Source organism: Mustela erminea, chromosome 7, assembly GCF_009829155.1.
Source record: "Mustela erminea isolate mMusErm1 chromosome 7, mMusErm1.Pri, whole genome shotgun sequence".
NCBI classification, from domain to species: Eukaryota; Metazoa; Chordata; class Mammalia; order Carnivora; family Mustelidae; genus Mustela; species Mustela erminea.
The window spans coordinates 69,042,698-69,064,031 of NC_045620.1; the positions used below are offsets into that span (position 1 = coordinate 69,042,698).

Below are 21,334 nucleotides of genomic sequence, written 5' to 3' on the forward strand. Positions count from 1 at the left end.
TGGAGTGTGCTTGTCCCTTTCCCTCCCCTTCCACCCTTCCCCTCACTCCTCTCTGTCTCTCAAATTAATAAAAATCCTGAGAACAAAAAAACAGGCACCTGGGTGACTCAGTCAGCTAAGCATCTGCCTTTGGCTCAGGGCATGATACCAGAGTCCTGGGATCAAGCCCCATGTCACGCTCTTTGCACAGCGGGGAACCTGCCACTCCTGTTTGTACACTTGTGTGTGTGTGCGTGCTCTGTCAAATAAGCAAAATCAAGAAAGAAGGAAAGAAGGAAAGGAAGAAGGAAAGAAAGAAAGAACAGAAACAGACTTACAAGAGAACAAACTGGTGCTTGCCAGGGGCAAGGAAGGTGGAGGGATAAGTGAAATAAGTGAAGGCAGTTAAGAGGTTACAAAATTCCAGTTATAAATCACAGGGGGATGAAAAGTACAGTATAGGGAATAGAGTCAATAATATTGTAAAACTTTATATGTTGACTTTACTTACATAATGTTTAGAATTGTCAAATCCCTATATTGTACTCCTAAAACAAATGTAAGATTGTATGTCAACTATACTTCTGTTAAAAAAAAAAAAAACCAATTACAATTTAAAATGTATATATCCTTTTACTTAAATCTGTTTCTTGCTATTCTAGAAGAATATTTGCATATGTGTAAGAAGAGGCATCTAGAAGGATTCACATTGCAATATTATTCATAGTGAAAAATTGGGAAAACCTAAATATCAATAAGAAAATGGTTAGCTCAACAGTGGTACATTCTTATTGAGGCATTCTCTACAAACAGCTCAAAATAATTATAATTTTCCTGGAAAGGTCAAGTCATATCATTAAGTGATTTTAAAATGTTCCAAGTTAACCAAAGGATGGCATATAATGTCTAAGTAAAAAAAGAAACAAGTGAACAAAAACCTACAGAACTTTACTAACCCTAAAACTCTCACTACTCGTTTAAATGGTCTGTTCTTGGCAATCAGATGCATTTGACCTACTGATGGAAGTGTTTTTTTCCACAGGTGAGAAGCCTCTTCCTCTTAAAACAGCAATGCAAAAAAAGAGGAGTTACAGCAATGCATTTAATCATCCCAGTACTGTGCGATTGCAAGAGAGTGATTCTTTGGCCACGAGCATTGATCCAAAAGAAGACCACAATTACAGTGCAAGTAGCATGGCAGCACAGCGCTGTGCATCCAGGTCTAGCGTGTCTTCTCTGTCCTCTGTGGATGAGGCATATGATTTTATCCCAAAGAGTAGCCATGTGGGAAGTGATGGCAGTGAAGGATTTCGCAGTGAAGAAGATACAGATGTTGATTATGAAGATGATCCTCTTGGAGACAGTGGCTATGCATCACAGGCTTGTGCAGATACCTCTGAAAAAGGACAGCCAGGCAAAAAGATGCGCAAACAGTTATGTCAAGAAATTGATGAGGAGCTCAAAGAGGCAGCTGGATCTCTGCTCCACCTTGCTGGAATCCGTACGTGTCTGGGTTCCCTAATAAGTACTGCAAAGACACAAAATCAAAAGCAGCGGAAAAAATAGAAATACTTATTAGTGTGAAATTATTTTCAAGTGTGGCAATACTCTTCTACTTAACTCTTTACAAGGGATATCAAAGCCATAATGGACTTCTTTTGGTTTGGGGTGGGGGAGGGGTGCTAATTACCTGTTTATTTCGAAACATTTGTTTTAATCTTTATTAAATAATTGCTGTTAGGACCATGTCCAACCATAGATACGATGCCAAGTCCTAAAAGCTAATTTTTGTGATAAGTGTCTTTAAAATTTGGAAATTTTTTATAGGAAAATCCACAGCCTGTGTCTTAAAACTTGTAGGAAGTATCTTTTATTCTGTTAATATGTTAAAGTGTAAGAATTGGCAACTCTGTAACTTTTTCTCATTTTCCTTTCCAATCATTTGTAATTAGCTATAGTTGCTGATCCAGCCAAAAATGTTGCTGATGTCTTTCTCACATACTTCTCTCTGGACACATGCAACCCAGTAGAATGAGATTTTGATTTTTTATTTTGTCTTAATTTTTGTTTTTAATTATTTTTTGTTGAAGCATGGAAAAACTTGAATATAAATTGGAAAAGGTCCTAGATGTCTCAAAAGCTCCTTTTGGTTACATAGGCAGGAAGTACAGCAAAGAGTTCTTAAAATTTAGAAAAGTCAGTTTTGTGGTAAAATTTCGTCTAAGAATACTCCAATTCCTATTACAATATTATCTTTGATTTTTTTTTTCTTCCCAGATGTTGCATAACATTTACTGGGGCCTTTTGTTTGTTCCCAAAGTGCTTTGCAACCATTGTTTGAATTTTAGCCACTAGCTGTCTTTGTTGAGTAGAAACAATCCAATGAGAGGATATAGCCATAAAGTGTGTTACGGGGTTAACACCCATTTTGACACACTTTTTGCAATAAGAGAATCTTTCATGTGTTGTTAAATGGACTGCATTCTGGGATTTTTGTAGTAGGAATGGAGTGTAATCTAATAGAAATATTTTGAATAGTTACTACTTATGTCCTTTTAAATAAAGATAGATCATTTAGGAAAAAACTTCCGTCCAAGGTTTGTATGAATTAAGTCTATATGTATTCCTAGTTAAATTTAAAAGGATTTAACAAAACTATAGAGACAAAGTACCTTCATGAGTTTCAAAATTCATATACAATTAAATCTTATACAGTATACCCTTTGGGGGAGGCAGTTATAATATATGTGCCATTTATTCCATGCTAAAAGATTTTATATTGCTGTTCCAAAGGTGCGCTAAGGCTTTTAAGTATTTGAACAAATCTGCTTCTGTGAGACATTTTTCCATATCATTTTTATGGTTTGACTTTATTATTTAGAAAGAACACAGGATACTAATAAAACTAAACTTACTCATTATGTATATATTTTTACAGTGGTGGAAGCAACTTTCCAAAAGTTTAGTCTTGTCTCATGGTACATTCTGTTTTATAACAATGAACTTGTTTTCATTTTCCTGATAATTTCGTATATCCATACATACATACACACATAGATACATAGGCTCATGATTTGGGTTGGTTCTGAGCTGTTTCTATGACTAAAACGTTTTCTTGGATTTATTTTTTTAAGAGATACTTTTATTTTAACTTGTAAATTTTATTTGGGCAAAACTGTTGAATGAGAAGCATAATGGAAAACATCTTTTTCAATTGGCAAAAATTTAAGCCAGGGATAACAACATTAATATTACCTGTCCTGTTTCCATGTTCATTGTAAATGAACTTGAATAGGCATGTTAATAGTATCGGTGCTGTTGAAATACAGTAATTTTTAAATTTGTTGATAATGAAAAATAGTTCTTAAGTATGCAGGATGAGGTATTTGGGTTTTTTTTTTTTTTCCTTCTTCATACATGTCACATCTACTACAGAAAATGGCTAATCCAAGTTGGTACCTTTTGCTGTAGACAGTGACTGTAACACACACAAAAAAATGCTTATACCACAGTATAAACAGCACACAGATTATAAAAATCACTTTAATAACAATATCTTAAAGCTGTTCACAGTGGCCCTTTTGATAGAAATTAGTAAAAGTGTGTTTCAGTGATCTGGTTCCAGTGTATTTTGTTCAACTGAAATTCTGTACCACAGATGTTCTCTCTGGTTCCTGTCCATTAGATAATTACTCTTCGTAAGCAGAGGAAAATGTTCTAAGGAGGGGGAGAGTTGTTCCCTCTTTAAGAGGGATCTTCAAAATTATTTTCATTTAATATAAATAACAATAATATTCTACACAATTCTTATACAGAATTCAGTGCATCACTTTCCATTTGCTGATTTATCAAAGCAGTTATTTTCAAGGGGAAGTAGCTTTTTAATTATGATTCCCTCATTATTACTTCCATAGATATGATCCCATTCCTCAGGTGTGTTGAGATAAAAACATGGCTAATAACCACCCAATTAAGGAAAGTCATTTCAAGTCCTATGGACTGGAAATTGTATTTCTAATAATATATTAACAAGAAATTATACTGTAATAGAAACAGTTTGGCAGTCCCAGAGAGGTTATATATGTTCCAGCATATTTTAAGACTGTGATTTAAGCTAACGTAATTTGCCTTACATCAATACAAATTGTTATAGCCAATTCCAGTTTATAATAGATATCTAGTGAAAGTTTTGAGTCAGCACAATTAATCTTTATCTTTCACATCCCAAATAGAATCAGTGTTCCTTGAATATAGATTTTTGAAATTTGTTTGTGCAATATTATTACTAAATTGATATTTTATTTTACCTATCAAATTCAGAGAAAGAAAACATTACTTGTATTCATGGAAAAGCTAATTATTGGTGGATTGCCTCCTTTTTTCCACCTTTGAGCCTTTCCTTTCCTCCCTAGAGCCAGCATGACTTCTCTTAATGTAGATACCCCTGTATATAATAAGGTTTAGAATATATATATTTTTTTCTTTTGCTACTTTCTGTGGCATTATGTAAAGGGGTCATACTAGGTGGTTAGTTAAATATATGTAAGCACGAATTCAAAGGTAGAGAAAGCGTTGAGGGAATGTGTGTGTCTTCATAGACCAGGAGGCCTTTCCTAGCAATTTAACCAACAGATGTGAATACTTCACAAAGCTATAAAGACTTCTGTCTTAAATACTACAGTAACTTAACAACCATTTTGAAGACCATAGCATTTAATTAAAGGCTTTCTGGTTTACATATACTTTACAGGTTTTTTGTTGTTGTTGTTGTTAGTTTGAAATGTGTAAGCTTTGATTTAAACAAAGTTTACTTCACTATGTTAATGATGTACTCAAAATATTTATTGAAAGACAAAGTAGAGTATTTTAATGTTATACCTGCCATTTTTTCTTAAAGCACATTTTTTTGCATCTAACTGCCAGTGCCATTTTCAAAACTTGTTTTTAAAATTGTTGTACATTTCTTATTAAACTAAGTGCTTCAAGTATTATGTTGCCATCATATAGTGTATAAAAATGTATAATTGCCAATTCACTGTAACTATTATTTATTTTTAAATGAAGTGTAATGCTTTCTGATTCAAGAAATTTGAGTTGTTAAACTGGTTTCCTTATCCTCTTTTCTAATGTAGCATAAAAATTGCCCTGAGTTTGAGTTATAACTGCCAGTAGATGACCAGTCACAAGTGAACCACTTCTCAGTTGCCAGTCTTCACTCATATTAAAAGCAACCTAACAGATATTTAGTTTTTGTATCTAATCTCTGATTATTAAAATGTTTATAAAGTTTATTTTTACCAAAGAGATGCAATTCATTATGATAAAGTATTGCAGAATAAACCTTGTTTTATAACATTGTTGTACTTTCTCTGTTCTTTTGGGGTGGGTAGTGTAGATATAAGTGGCTCCTACTTATACATACACATGCCATTTCCATTTTGGTGGTACAAAGTTGAAGTCACACAAATGAAAAATAAAGTTTTAATTTCAGAATGTTTGTCTTTTTTTAAAGTGTTGTTTTTCCTGGTTTTTACAGGCCATTTTAGTAATTTTGAAACCTAAAATAGTGTTAATTATTCTCTTCCTGAAGATGAACTTTTCATATATATTTTTTCATATGCATATGAGATATTTTGAAATATAAGAAAAATTGTGCAGATAATGAAATTAAGATTATTTCTAAATATAGTAGTGTTGTTACTTCAACAATATCCAGTACTACTGTGTGTTTAAAAATTGGGGCATAGATTATAAAATGAAATAATGGACAACCAACATCTTAATGTTAATCCCCCCACCCCCTACTTCCCTTTGAAATTCTGTGCTGGAAATTTAAGTGGTATTAGCTACGTGGAGTTGTTTATTTAAAATGAGTCAAATGAAACAGCTGTATTGATTCAAAACTACCACGCTCTCTAAGCCCTCCTTCCAAAGCATCTTTTTGATATACAAAATTATTTACCAAACATAGGCATTCGGGACTCATGTATTTATTCCTTAAGAATGTTATTCTCGTTTTTGGTAGGGTCTTTGCCTGGTTTGGGGATCAGGGTAATGCTGGCTTCATAGAAAGAATCTGGAAGTTTTCCTTCTGCTTCAATTTTTTGAAACAGCTTCAGGAGAATAGGTGTTATTTCTTCTTTGAAAGTTTGGTAGAATTCCCCAGGGAATCCATCAGGTCCTGGGCTCTTGTTTTTTGGGAGGTTTTTGATCACTGCTTCAATCTCGTTACTAGATACCGGTCTATTCAGGTTGTCAATTTCTTCCTGGTTCAATTTTGGGAGTTTATAGTTTTCCAGGAATGCATCCATTTCATCTAGGTTGCTTAGCTTATTGGCATATAACTGTTGATAATAACTTCTGCTGATTGTTTCTACTTCCTTGGTGTTAGTTGTGATCGCTCCCTTTTCATTCATAAAAATAGAACTTCCCTATGACCCTGCAATTGCACTACTGGGTATTTACCCCAAAGATACAGATGTAGTGAAAAGAAGGGCCATCTGTATCCCAATGTTTATAGCAGCAATGGCCACGGTTACCAAACTGTGGAAAGAACCAAGATGCCCTTCAACGGACGAATGGATAAGGAAGATGTGGTCCATATACACTATGAAGTATTATGCCTCCATCAGAAAGGATGAATACCCAACTTTTGTAGCAACATGGATGGGACTGGAAGAGATTATGCTGAGTGAAATAAGTCAAGCAGAGAGAGTCAATTACATATGGTTTCATTTATTTGTGGAGCATAACAAATAGCATGGAGGACATGGGGAGTTAGGAGAAGGAAGTTGGGGGAAATTGGAAGGGGAGGTGAACCATGAGAGACTATGGACTCTGAAAAACAATCTGAGGGTTTCGAAGGGGCAGGGGGTGGGAGGTTGGGGTACCAGGTGGTGGGTATTATAGAGGGCACAGATTTCATGGAGCACTGGGTGTGGTGCAAAAATAACGAATTTTGTTATGCTGAAAATAAATAAAAAATAAATTTTAAAAAAATGTTATTCTTGGGGCACCTGGGTGGCTCAGTTGTTAAGTGTCTGCCTTCGGCTCAGGTCATGGTCCCAGGGTCTTGGGATCAAGCCCCGGAAGTGGGGGGGCCTCCTCCTCCATGGGAAGCCTGCTTCTCCTTCTTCCACTCCCCCTGCTTATGTTCCTCTCTCACTGTGTCTCTGTCTGTCAAATAAATTAATTCTTAAAAAAAAAAAAAAAAAAGTATTCTCACTATTGCATTCTTCTAGCTCGTACTAGTTCTGAAGGGGAAAGAAATATATGCCATTTTTAGAAAAATGACTTTTTACTTAAAAATGGGTTAAAACATCTAGTCTTTCCGTCAAGAATTTTGGGACATGCTGATTTGACAGGTTAAAAAAACAAACAAAAACTAGAAATAAAGATCTCAAAAACTGTGCAAAAATTTAGATGTGAAACTGTTGAAAATCTTTAAGAATGAAAACAATTATTAATCTTAGTAACTGTTATTATGTATCATGAAATTATAGAGAACTGTTAAAAGCTGTCAACTAAAAATTGAAATAGCCATGTGCTACACATGTGTTTGATAGTTTGTGTTCCAAAAGTTTGTTTACAAATATATTCTTGGAGGAGGCATTTTTCAGTGAACTCAAGGCAAGTCGTGAAGCCTTATTTACCTCAGAATGTAGTGGATAAAAACAATCCTTTTTTAACTAAAGTGATTCTTATACAAAATTTTTGTAGAAGTGGATTTACTTCCTTATAGAACTTTCCTCAACCTTGAGATTTTGGTTCAAGTAAATACTTATAAATATCTTGTGGGGACAGTGTAATAAAAGCAGAAACTAGGAATTGGACAGAAAGGAGACCCTGCAAAGAATAGTAATGTATGGGAGATTTCAGAACCTGAAACACAATTATCTAATGGTTATGGATTTTTTTTTTTTTAAGATTTATTTACTGTAGAAGGGGCAGAGGCATGGTGCTCCAGGCAGGGCTTGATCCCAGGACCCCAAGACCATGGACCTGAGCCAAAACCAAAAGTTGATTGGCTCAACCAACTGGGCCACCCAGGCATTGGTGGTATAGGGGTGAGCATAGCTGCCTTCCAATTGAGCCACCCAGGTGCCCCTAGTGGTTGAAAAAATTTTTGTAAGTTTTTATTTACTTATTTATTTGAGAGAGTGCAGGGTGAGGGGGTGCTGGGCGGAGGGAGAGAATCCATGCTGAGAACAGTACAGTCCAAGACTCCATCCCACAGCCTGAGCCCAAACCAAGCGTCCAACAGTTAGCTAACTAAGGCATACAGATGCCCCAATTGTTGAGAATTTTTAAGTGGAAACTGCAGCCAGCATAAAGTACTCTGCATTATAACTAAATTTATATGATAATCTTGTATATCAGGAAAGGAGTTGGGAAAAAATTCCACACCCTTGGTAAACTGAGCACTTTTTCTTTCTTTCTTTCTTTTTTTTTTTTTTCTTCTGTGCATTGACTTAGTATCCTGCCACATTACTGAATTGGGGTATGAGTGCTAGCAGTTTAGGGGTGGAGTCTTTCGGGTTTTCCATATAAAGTATCATGTCATCTGCAAAGAGAGAGTTTGACTTCTTCATTGCCAATTTGCATACCTTTTATTCTCTTTGTTGTCTGATTGCTGTTGCTAGGACTTCTAATACTATGTTGAACAAGAGTGGTGAGAGTGAGCATCCTTGTCTTGTTCCTGATCTCAACAGGAAGGCTGTGAGGTTTTTCCCATTGAGGATGATATTTGCTGTGGGTTTTTCATAGATAGATTTGATGAAGTTGAGGAATGTTCCCTCTATCCCTATACTTGAAGCGTTTTAATCAGGAACAGATGCTGGATTTTGTCAAATGCTTTTTATGCATCAATTGAGATGACCATATGATTCTTCTCTCTTACTGATTTGTTCTATTACATTGATTAATTTGCGAATGTTGAATCATCCTTGAAACCCAGGGATGAATCCCACCTGGTCATGGTGGATAATCTTTTTAATGTGCTGTTGGATCCTATTTGCTAGGATCTTGTTGAGAATCTTAGCATCCATATTCATCAGGGATATTGGTCTGAAATTCTCCTTTTTGGTGGGGTCTTTTCCTGGCTTGGCGATGAGGGTAATGCTGGCTTCATAAAAAGAGTCTGTAAGTTTGCTTTCCACTTCAATTTTTTGAAACAGTTAACTGAGCAGTTTTTCAATGAGGTATTTCAATGCCTAATCCCAAGCATTGAGCTTTAATTGTTGGATATCCAATGTGCACTAAGAGGTAAAAATAGACATCCCTCTCCCCAAAAAATGTAAAGGCAATTATGAATTGTGATGATTGTCATGAAAGAAAAGTATAGGGAGCTATGAAAACATAATATTTTATCTGGGGTTTTAAGAGAGGCTACCATGAAGAATGTGATTTAAGCTGAGATCTGGAAGAAACAGGTATTGGAACTAAAAGCATAGCTTATTGTTGGGGCAAGGACAACAGCAATCACTGAGATCCTGGGATAAGAGAAAACAGGAGATTTGGGGTGAATTAAAAGGCCAACAGTGTGGCCACACAACAAAACAGCTGGGGCCAGGTCTTCCAAAGCCATGTGAGTCCAAGATTTGGGCTTCTGTTATAAGAACCTTAGGGAAACCATTGAGGAGATAGGCAGTTTAAGAAATCATCCTCATACTTTGACTTGCATCCATAATTGACAGGACCAGACTTAAGCTCCTCTGTAAACAACCAGAAAATTAGACAGTATATGGCGGGGGGGTGGGGGGGGAGTATGAAACATTTTCTGACAAGATCAGTAAGAGTGATATAACTCTAGCCAGATTAATTAATGGGAAAAAATGAGGACCCAAATTAGCAAAATCAGGGATGAAAGGAGACATAAGGACAGATCCTATAGATATTAAAAGTACAACAAAACATTAAGAACTTTATGCCAATAAATTCAACAATTTAGATGAAATTAACAAATTTCTTAAAAGACATAAATGACCAAACTTAAATCGAGAAGAAATAGAAATCTAAATAATCTTATACCTACCTGTAATTAAATTAATAGTTATTAGTAATTAAAACCTTACAACAAGATGCAACAGCAAAAGCACAAGCAATGAAAGAAAAAATTGGTAAGTTGGACTTAACTAAAATTAAAAACTTAGGTTCTGTGAAAGTTACTGTTAAGAAAATGGAAAGACGGGGTACCTGGGTGGCTCAGCCATTGAGGGTCTGCCTTCGGCTCAGGTCATGATCCCGGGGTCCTAGGATCAAGCCCCACATTGGGCTCCCTGTTCTGCAGGAAGCCAGCTTCTCCCTCTCCCACTCCGCCTGGTTGTGTTCTCTCTCTATATATATATCTTGGTGTCAAATAAATAAATAAATCTTAAAAAAAAAAAAAAAGAAGAAAGAAGGAAAATGGAAACACAAGCAACAGCCTGGAAGAAAGTATTTGTAAAACATTTATAATAAAGAACTGGTATCAAAAATACATAAAATGCTCTTAAAAATCAACAATAAGAAAACAATTCAAAAATGAGCAAAATAGAGGTGCCTGAACGGCTCAGTGGGTTAAAGCCTCTGCCTTCGGTTCAAGTCATGATCTCAGGGTCCTGGGATGGAGCCCTGCATCAGGCTTTCTACTCAGTGGGGAGCCTGCTTCTCCCTCTCTCTCTGTCTTCCTCTCTGCCTATCAAATAAATAAATAAATAAATAAATTTTTAAAATAAGCAAAATATCTGGACACTTAGAGAAGATAAACAGGTGGCAAATAAATATATGCAAAGACTGTTCAACATCATGTCATGAGGGAAATGAAAATAAAATTAAGGGGCACCTGGTGGCTCAGTCAGTTAAGCATCTGCCTTTGGCTCAGTTCATGATCTCCAGGTCCTGGGATTGGGCCCCATGTTGGGCTCCCAGCTCAGTGGGGGAATCTGCTTCTCCCTCTACCCCTGCTTGTGTGCTCTCTCTCTTGCTCAGATAAATAAATAAAATCTTAAAAAAAAAATTGTGTGCAGGATTTTCTGTGGACATATTTTCAACTCATTTGGGGAAATAAAATGGAAATTAATTGCTGGATCATACAGTACAAATGATTATTTTGTGGGAAGCCACTGACCTTTCTTCCAAAGTGGCAAGTGTCTTGCATTCCCAGAAGAAATGAATGAGTTCCTATTGTTCCACATTCTTGTCAGCATTTGGTGTTGTCAGTATTTTGCATTTTAGTCATTTTAGTAGGTGTATAGTGATATCTTAATGTTGTTGGTTTTTTTTAAGATTCTTTTTTATTTTTCATTTGAGAGAAAGGCAGAGACAGAGAGCACAAGCAGGGCTATACCCAAAAGAAGTAAAAGCAAGGTCTCAAAGAAATATATGTATACCATCTTCATAGCACCATTACAATAACATAAAGGAAGCACCTCGGGTGTCCACTGACAGATGAATGGCTAAACAAAATGTGGTATTATACATACAATGAAATATTATTCAGCCTTTAAAAGGAAGGAAATTTTGATAGGTAACACAGAAGAAACTTGAGGGTATTATTTTAAGTGAAATAAACAAGTCACAAAAAGACACTATATGATTCCACTCAGGGAGGTACCTGGAGTTATTTAATTGATACAGAGTGAGAGGGTGGTTGCCAGGGGCTGTGGGAAAAGGGAAACGGGGAGCTGTTTTTTAATGAGCATGGAGTTTGAGTTTTGCAAAATGAAAAACGTTCTAGAGATTAGTTGCACAATCAGTTGTACTCAACCCAACTAGAAACAAAGAAGAAAAAGAAATGAGCTACCAAGCCATAAAAAGACATGGAAGAATATTAAATGCACATTGCTAAGCGAAAGAAGCCAATCTGAAAAAGCTACATACTGTGATTCTAGCTCTATGATATCCCATGAAAAGCAAAATTATGGAGACAGCAAAAAGATCTGTGGTTTCCAGGGACTTCAGAGGGAGAGAGAGAGGAATAGGTGGAGCACAGAGATTTTTTAGGATTTTATTGAAACTACACTAAACTACTGTTACCGTAACAGTGGATCCATGTCATTATACATGTGCTGAAACCCACAGAATGTACGAGATAAAGAGCGACCCCCTAGTGTGAACTATGCATTTCAGTTAATAATAACATATTGATATTGACAATTGTCACAAATACACCACACTAATGTAAGAGGTTCATAGTAGGAGAAACTTGGGGTAGGGAAAAATAGGGCTGGAAGCAAGTATATCAGAACTCTCTGTACTTTCTACTGTATTTCTCTGTAACCTAAAACTGCTCTAAAAAGTAAAGTCTATTAATTTAAAACAGAGTGAAAGAAAAACAAAACAACCCCCCTCCCCAGCTAACTGCCAGCTGCAAGAGCTCCCAATGGTCAAAACTGGAACCATTTAAGCAACAAAATACACAAAATAGTGTTGGTTTATAGCCCAAAATATAAAATAAATATCCATGAGTACACATTGTTACAAATAATGATTGAATAAATTAAGAAATGAGGGAAAAGAGACAAATGTCCCATACAGAAGGATTCCCAATAAATGGTGCAGATACTCCACTTATAAGGAGGGGGAACTTAACTTTTCCTTTTCCTAAGTGGGGGCTTCATACAATACTTCCTTCCAAAGTCCAAGTATGGTCCGTACTGGAAGTGGGGGAGGAGGTGGGTAACTTTGCAGTGGAGAAGCCTGACAATCACTACTTTAGCGCAGTGGCCTTGGTCAACGTCAACTGTCAAAAATCGGTCTCCACAAATTTGCCTACTCTAGGTGCCTCCTAAAAGTGGAATCATACAGTACTTATCTTCTTTTATCTGACTTATTTTAACTTGGAGTAATGTTTTCTAGGTTCTCACATGTGGTAGCATGTATCAGAATTCCATTTCTTTTTAAGCTTGAATAATATGCATTGTGTATATATGTATATATCCATACAATGATTTATATACCGTATTTTGTTTACTCATTCACCTGTTGATGAACATTTGGGTTTTTTCTATCTTTGGGTTCTTGGGAATGACAATGTTATGAACATTGGTGTACAGCTATCTCTTTAAATCTCTGTGGTCAATTCTTTTGGGTATATACTTAGAAGTAGAATTGTTGGATCAGATGATAATCATAGCTTTAATATTTATTTATTTATTCGTTCATTTATTTATTTAAAATAACCATCATACTATTTTTACAGTGGCTGAACATTTTGCATTCCCACCAGCAACACACAAATGTTCCAAATTTTCCATAATCCTCTCCAACATTTGTTCTTTTTTTTCCTTTTTTTCTTTTTATAATAACAGTAAAATCCTAATGGAGGTGAAGTAGGGTGTCTCACATTTTTTCATGTCTTGCAAACAGGCACACTGACAGTCTTTTCTTCTTGACTACATTTTTAAGGATGATTGTATGGTGAACAGCCATGGATGAATAGGGAGTGTGTCTCCTTCAAGAGCAGAGAACTGGTTTGGTTGCTGTCTGGTATAATAAAGAAAATGGCTCGCTTTGGCAAGGGTCAGACATATTTGCCTACACCTTTTATAAAATATTTTGGTTTCTCATGAAGCATCCACCTGGGCTGTTCTGCAGAGCTCCCAGACATAATGAGAACTCATGCGACTGTGAAGCTCATGTTGCTTGATGTGCTGTAAGCAATCAATTCCTTTGTCTCTGACCCAGGAGTCTCTTGTTTGCTGCAAGCATCCATGAAGCTGTAGCAGACTAACTTATTAAAAATACTTTTAAAAGCTCACATCCTTCACAGTTCTTGACATTCTTCTGTCTGATACATGGTATCTATGGGGTCGCCCAGGTGGTTCAGTCGTTATGCGTCTGCCTTTGGCTCCGGTCATGCTCCCAGGGTCCTGGGATTGAGTTCCGCATTGGGCTCCTTTCTCCGCGGGAGCCTGCTCCTCTCTCTGCCTCTCTGCCTACTTGTGATCTCTCTCTCTCTCTCTGACAAATAAATAAATAAATCTTTAAAAAAAAAAAAAGGTGTCTATGAAAACCCTACAGCTAATGCCATACTGAATGGTGAGGGGTTGACTGCTCCCCCCCACCTCCATTATGAATAAACGAAGGGTATCCCCTCTCACCACTTCTATTTAGTATTATCTAACCAGTTCAGTAAGGCCAAAATAATAATAATAATAATAATAATAATAATAATAATAATAAAATAGAAGAAGGAGAAGAAGGGGGATAACAAAAGGGCATACTCCTTGGAAAGGAAGAAATCACTTTTATTTATAGACAACATGACTGTGTCGATAAAAAAAAAAAACAACCCTTAAGAATCTACAAAAGGCAACTAGAACTAATAAATAAATTTATCAAGACCTCAGGGTACTAAGTCAGTATTTTCAAAATCACTTGTACTTCAATATATTAACAATAAACTTGGAACATGAAATTAAAAAAAGAATACTATTTGCAGAAGTATACAAAAAATGAAAAACAGAGGACCAAATTTAAAAATCCAATTGTTGCAAAATATGTGCCAGACCTGTGCAATGAAAACTATAAAACATTGCTGAAGAATATAAGAAGATTTAAATAAATGAACAGGTACACTGTGTATGAGGATTCAAAGACTTAAATATTTTTAAGATGTCACTTCTCTCCTGATTGATCCATACATTCAGTTCAGTCCCAACCAAAATGTAAACGGCTTCTTTGAGGAAATTGGCAGGCTTAAAATTTATATGGAAATGCAAATGGCTTAGAATAGTTTAAATAATTGCCAAAAAAAAAGGTTGAATGTCTTGTGCTACCTGATTTCAAAATTTATTATACAGCTATACTAATTAACCAGTATGGTATTTGACATAAGATTAAATATAAAGATGGATGAAACAGCATAGTCTGGAAATAAAATCTACACATGCATGAGCAATTGATTTTTGCCAAATGTCCCACATTAACTCAAGGATTTAAGGGTAATTTTTTTTTTTTAACAAATGGTGTTGGAACTGCTGGATATACATGTGGGGAATGACAGACCTTGACTTTAACCTCTCAGAATACATAAAAATATACTGGAAATCAATTAAGGACCTAAATGTTAAAATTAACATTGGAAGACTTTTAGAAGAAAACTGAAGAAAATCTTTTTGACCTCAGAGTAAGCAAAGATTTAATACACAAAGCATAATCCATAAAAGAAAAAAATTACAAAGTGATCTTCATCAAAATTAAAAACTCCTACTCTCTAAAAGACACCATTAAGAAAATGAAAAGGCAGACAACACACTGGGGAAAAAATCTTCACAACCCATATCTCTGATAAGCAGTTGTATATAGAAACATATAAAGAGCTTCTACAACTCAATATCAAAGAGACACAAACCCAGTACAGAAACAGTAAGATTGAGACAGACCATTGACCAAAGAAGTTATATGAGTGGCTAATAAGAGCATGGAAAGATGCTCAACACCATTAGTCATCAGGGAAGAGTATACTGAAACCCCAATGAGTAGCTTCTACACATCCAAGGGTAAGTCTGAAATTAAGTGTTAAAAGACAATTAAAAGTCAATACCAATTTTTTTTTAATGTGGAGCAATCATGAATCTCATATATTGCTGGTGAGAATGGAAAATGGCACAATTACTTTGGAAAATGGTTTGGCAGTTTCTTAGGAAGTTAAGCATGCAGTTGTCATAGAGCCCAATATATTAGTTTGCTGGGGCTACTATGATGAAATACCACTGACCCAGTGACTTAAAAACCAGGAATCTATTTTCTCAGAGTTGTAGAGGCTAGATGCCCAAGATCAAGGTGTCTGGCAGGTTTGGGTTTCTCCTGAGACTTTGTTTCTTGGCTTCAAGAAGGCTGTCTAGCTCTGCCCTCACGTGACCTTTCCTTTGTGATTGTGCACCCGTAGCATCTCTTTTGTGCCTCTTTTCTGTCCAAGTTCTTTCTTCTCATAAGGACAACCAGTCAGATTGAGTTAAGATCCACTCTTAATGGCCTCATTTTGATCTCAGTTCCTCTTTAAAGGCCCTATCTCAGAACAGTCACATTTTGAGATCCTGGGGGTTATGCCTTCAAGATCCAAATTTGGGGGAGGGGCTAGACAGATCAGTCCAGAACACCCAGCAATTCCACTCTCAGGTATTTGCCTGGGAGAAATGAAAGATTTGTGCTTTAATGTTCACAGCAGCCATATTCAAGATGACTCCAAAATGGAAACAATACAACTTCTATCTCCAGGGGAATAAATACATTATGGTGAATTCTGAGAAGAGAGCCCTATTCAGAAGTAAAAAGAAACAAACTGCTGATGCTAGTAACAATGTAAATAAAATCAGTCTTAAAAGAATACCCACCACGGGACTCCATTTAGAATAGAAAAATGGAATCTATAGAGACAGAAAGCAGATCAATCCACCGCCCAGGGCTGGGGTGTATGAGTGTGGAGGGAGGTGAGGGCCAAGAACTGTCCACCTACAGAGAAGAGTAAAGCTCCTTGGGATTCAAATTGCTTTTTTACAAAACAAAAATAACGTGTCCTGTTTTGAACTACAGAATCAGGAAGATAATAAAAATGTGTTAGTAAGCAACAGATGAGAAGGTGAAATACATTTGACAGCTCTGTTACTGTCAGAGCTCAGAGCTGAATAAAAAACTTTGGTGTTGGCTCAGGTCGTGATTTCAGGGTCCTGGGATAAAGCTCCGCGTCAGGCTCCACACTGAGTGTGTAGTCTGTTTGGGATTCTCTCTCCCTTTGCCCCTCCCACTTGTGCTCTCTCTCTCTCTCTAAAAATAAACAAATAAACCTTTGGAAAACAAAAACAAGCAAATGAATGAAAATCTTGAAGTCAGACCAATGGCTGCCACATAGACTCTGAGACACACTGGGGAGAGAGAAATCTTAAAGAGTTTTTGGGGAGGTTTGGGGAGGTGTGGGGACCAGCTGCTAGAAGTTCAATGGTTCTTTTTATAAAATTAAATGTAGACCTACCTGAAGCTGATTTAGCAATCTGTGATGGGTCTGATCTGGAATATTCTAACAACTACTTACTGAGTGTTTTCTGCTCAACTGCATGGTGAGCACTAAGCCAAGCATTTGGATTTTGCTTGTTACCTCATTTAATCTTCACATGAACTCTCTGAACTTAATGAGGTAAATTTGTAGATGAAAAAATCCACACTTTAAAAAATCCTCCACTTTAAGGAGCTTAAAGTGCCACTGTTTACATGCACCAGTAAATGGTTAAAAAACCAAGTCTGATTCTTAAATGTCTGCCTACGTCACCAGTTCTTACTGGCTCTGGTTTACAGGAATATCCAGGCACAAGAATGCTTGATCTTTTATTCTTTGATCCCACAAATCTTCACTGAGCACTTGTGAGATGCCCATCACTGGGCTAGGCCCCGGTGGTTTGGCAGTGGACAAAACAGATGGAAGTCTCTGCCCTCATGGACCTTACATTCTTGTGGGAGGAGACTGACAAGACAAAAATTTGAAATTAAATTTCAGAAGTGGTAAGTGCTATGAAAAGAACCAAGGCGAGGAATGGGAGGGAGAAGGGTGACAGCTGCTATTTTAGAAAGGGTGGACGGGAAAGATCACTCAACTAGGTAGCTTTGAGCAGGGGTTAGAGTTAGAGTGATGTGCAGAAGGGAGACACACCAACACCCTGGGGAAGGGCCGTGCAGGTTGGGAACAGGGACGGCTGTGGAATAGGAAGAGGCTGCAGCCTTGGGATGTTTTTGCAGCCTCAGCAAGAGGCATAGATAGGTGTCTGGACTATTGTCCCCAAAGGAAAGGCTGGAGGAGATGACCTGAGCAGGGGCCTTGCCAGACAGAGCTCTGTGAATGCCAAGGTAGGAAATGAGTTTCTAAGGCTGGGGGTAATCGAATCATATGTGCATATTCCAAGAATCACCATTACACCTCGAGATTTGGAGATTGTTCACTGCAAATCTTAAATACACATTCTTAATCAAATACCTTCAGACAAAATACTGTCCCCTGTAACCAGATACTGTTACCCTTCAAGCCAAAATCTTCCAAACCCAAGAAGTGGATAATCCAGGAAGTTAAGAGAGAAGGGATCGTTTTCTCTAACCTGGTATATATACACGAGCAAGGTGTTTCAGAGGATAAAAACCTTACTGCTTTACACTAATAAAAAGCATACATTATTGAAAAGTCTACTAAAATAAATATTTGTTACTTTTTAAAATGTAATTGGATCTAAGCCTTCCAAGTTTTTTAGGGCATTAAGGGAATAGAGAAGAATAATTTTATAATTAGCCCTCTGACAGGTTTCATTAAGTAATTCAAGCATTCCCTTTAAGATCTTGTTTATAGTATTAAATCTCTTAATATGTAGAGTAAAAGAAAGGATAACACTGAGGGCACCTAGCTGGCTCAGTCAGGTAAGCGTCTGCCTTGGCTCAGGTCATGATCCCAGGGGTCCTAGGATGGAGCCCCACGTGTTGGGCTCCCCGCTCAGTGGGGAGTCTGTTTCTTTCTCTGCTTCCCCCACCTCCACTCACCCTCTCTCTCACTCGAGCTCTCTCTCTTGAATAAATAAATAAAATCTTAAAAGAAAATATAAAACTGAATCTTGATCAAATTATAGTAGTCAGTTCTATATCACCGTAATTTACTGCTATGAAGCAAACACTTGAAGAAGACAGATGTTTGCTTTCTTTTCAAATGAGCAAGAACCAAGCCAGCAGCAGAACTTTCCTTCACGTGTATCAAGATTTCATTTAAAAGAACTCACACGCACTTTCTGCTTTCGTTTGCACACCAATCTCAATTCTTAAACGAAATTATTTATGAAATTGATTTTTCCTAAGTGTGTTTGATGATTATTCTGAGAATGTTTCCTTGTAACTCATTTCTGTGTCAATACTATCTTTCCTTTTTTTTAGATGAATTTTCCCCAGGAAATGTTTGGTCAGCTTTAATTCACTTTAAGAACAATGTTGGTTATTTGAATGAGAAATTACAATATAAATTTGCCGCCAGCTCTTGGGAGAGGCAGTGGTGTACTTACACATTTCAGCTGACATACTACAGGTTCCTTATCAGTGGAGGTAAAAGCAGGGCCATATATAATTTATTAGTACTCTCTCTCTCTCTCTAATTGCTTTCCAGTAGAATTGCAGGAAGGAATTCGCTCTCTCCTGTTTCCCCGGGGGGATTGCCTTTGTTACAGCTCAACTATAAGCTTTATATGGAGTTGTAGCTTTCAAAATAGAGCATTAATTGAAAGCAATTATCCAATTATACCAGCTGTGACTATGCTGTATACTGAATATTTACCAGGAAAAGAACGCATTTAACAGATGATTTAATATAGCAGCCTGACATAATGAATCTGCAACTGACACTTCAAACCCATAGCTAATGTTGTCAGTGGCTAAGATAGTCAAGAGAGCACAAGTAGCTCAAGTCAGTGCAAAAAAATAAAATAAAGACTATCAGGCTTGATTTTCAAAACCGTGCAAATGTGTGAGATGTGAATTTCAAAAGTAATCAAAGAACTTATGTTTATTATCTACAATGCGTGAGATCTCTCCAACTGCTCGATTTTAAAAGCAGATGTGCATTCAACTTTAATCAAAAAAATTTTTTTAACTCTTTTGATGCCTTATGTAGGTGCCCTGAAATCTCTGAGGACTGTCCTTAAAACCGATGCTTTGGAACCACTCTAGGTAATTCTCAGATAAGCACCCAGAAGAACCTGCCCTGTGTGAAATTCCACTCTGCAACCCACAGTGTGATAATGAGCTGAGGGATAGTCTTTTTCTGTCTGTAATCTATTCAGCTTCTCAAGTGCTCACCAAGTGCTAGAAGGGAAAAGGCTTTGGCTGGGCTGGCCGTTGATTAAATGGACTTGGGGATAATCCATATTACCAAGGAATATTTTTATGGGCAAAAAAATCCACAACTAACCCTTGCAAAAGGGGCTCTGCAAGAAATGAAGACAATGTTTCCCTAAATGTGTTAGCTCTATATTAAAGAAACAAAACAAAGGAACCACAACACTTTGCTACCAACTCTGGAGTCATCTTATTGGTGCTGTCTTGACAAAGGGATGCCGTTCCTCTATGTGCTATGATGTCACCTTTGTCCAATCATAACCTTCCTTATGAGAAGGGGGGAGAACTCTCTGGAGACAAGGTGAGTGACAGCAGCAGGCAATGTAGCAGTCACTAGGCAACAAGATCCAGCCTTCGGTGGAAGAGAATTCTAAAACATTTAACCCTCACGCTGTCAGGGCTTTCTGTTGCTGGCGTGGCAATAATCTGTGGACAAAAGGCCTAATACGAATACTACCACTTTTTTCTAAAGCTGTGCTCCTAAGGCAATTTGAGGACACTTCCTACTTAGACCAAGGACATTATTCAGTTTGACAAGATTGGTATAGGTAGATATGTTTACAATCTCCTTTTCACAAGGTTACAGTTTAAGACCTACATGATGATCTCCTCAGTAAGTTGGGACCTGTTAGTCAATTGTTCCCTGCAAGCTGGGCTGTCACACAGGCATGTAGTCTGTGCCCTGTGCAAAGTCCTATCCCAGGGGAGTGAGTGGAGCCGAAATCAGCCTGTGCTCCATTCGTCAAGATGCACCCTCGTTCAGGCAATCTTCAGAAAGGTCCTTTATCAAATGTGTTGACTTGATGAGGCTCCATGTTGTAATTTGTCTGCTGGGAGGGGTTGCTTTTCCCAGTTTGCACAAGGTTGCTGATGAGCTCTTGGGTGGGGGTGCGGCTACAAGTACCTCTTATTTTTCCAACTAGTCAGAAAGTTCTGCAAGATTGTCCGTCCTCTTTCACTTGAGTCTGTTAGAAAACTTAGCACAGGTGTGGACAGACCCAGGTGTGGCCCAGTTGTATTGTTTCTACACTGGATTTCTATCATTTCCTTCAGATGCTTTTGGTTTGTTTTGAGAAAAAAATTAGAGTTTTTCTCATAAAGCTAATTTTTTATTGATTTGAAAGATCTAATAGTTTAACATTTTTTTGTACCCCAATAGTTATGTAGTATAATGATTTCCTCAGGAAGAGAAATCCTTTTAATTATTTCTTTAGCCAGATAATAAATGACTTAGTACACAGTTTTTGGGTTGGTTTGAGGGGATGCAGTATAGTTTATTATTTAACTTTTTGTGTTTTGTTTTTGGTTTCGTTTGAGGACAGTCGACGCACAATGCTGCATTCGTTTCAGGTGTACAACATAGCGATTCAACATCTCTATATGTCGTGCCGTGCTCCCCACAAGAATAGCTAACTTCTGTCACCATACAACGCTATTACAATACTGTTGACTATACTCCCTATGCTTACCTTTCATTCCTGTGCCAGAGGGGCAGAGGTGGACCGATGGGCCAGATGGGTGA

At 37.1% G+C, this 21,334-nt stretch overlaps 1 protein-coding gene across 5 annotated transcripts in view; it reads left to right on the plus strand.

Moving 5' to 3' along the window:
* FOXN2 (forkhead box N2) overlaps nt 1-5,332 on the plus strand; it is a 67,407-nt gene extending 62,075 nt beyond the window's left edge. For all 5 annotated transcript variants that reach the window (XM_032352048.1, XM_032352047.1, XM_032352046.1 and 2 more), the window contains one exon: nt 1,022-5,332. In XM_032352048.1, coding sequence (XP_032207939.1) covers nt 1,022-1,545 — 524 coding nt within the window. In that variant the 3' untranslated portion in view covers nt 1,546-5,332. The remainder of the gene's footprint in view (nt 1-1,021) is intronic.
* The last annotated feature ends 16,002 nt before the right edge of the window (nt 5,333-21,334 follow it).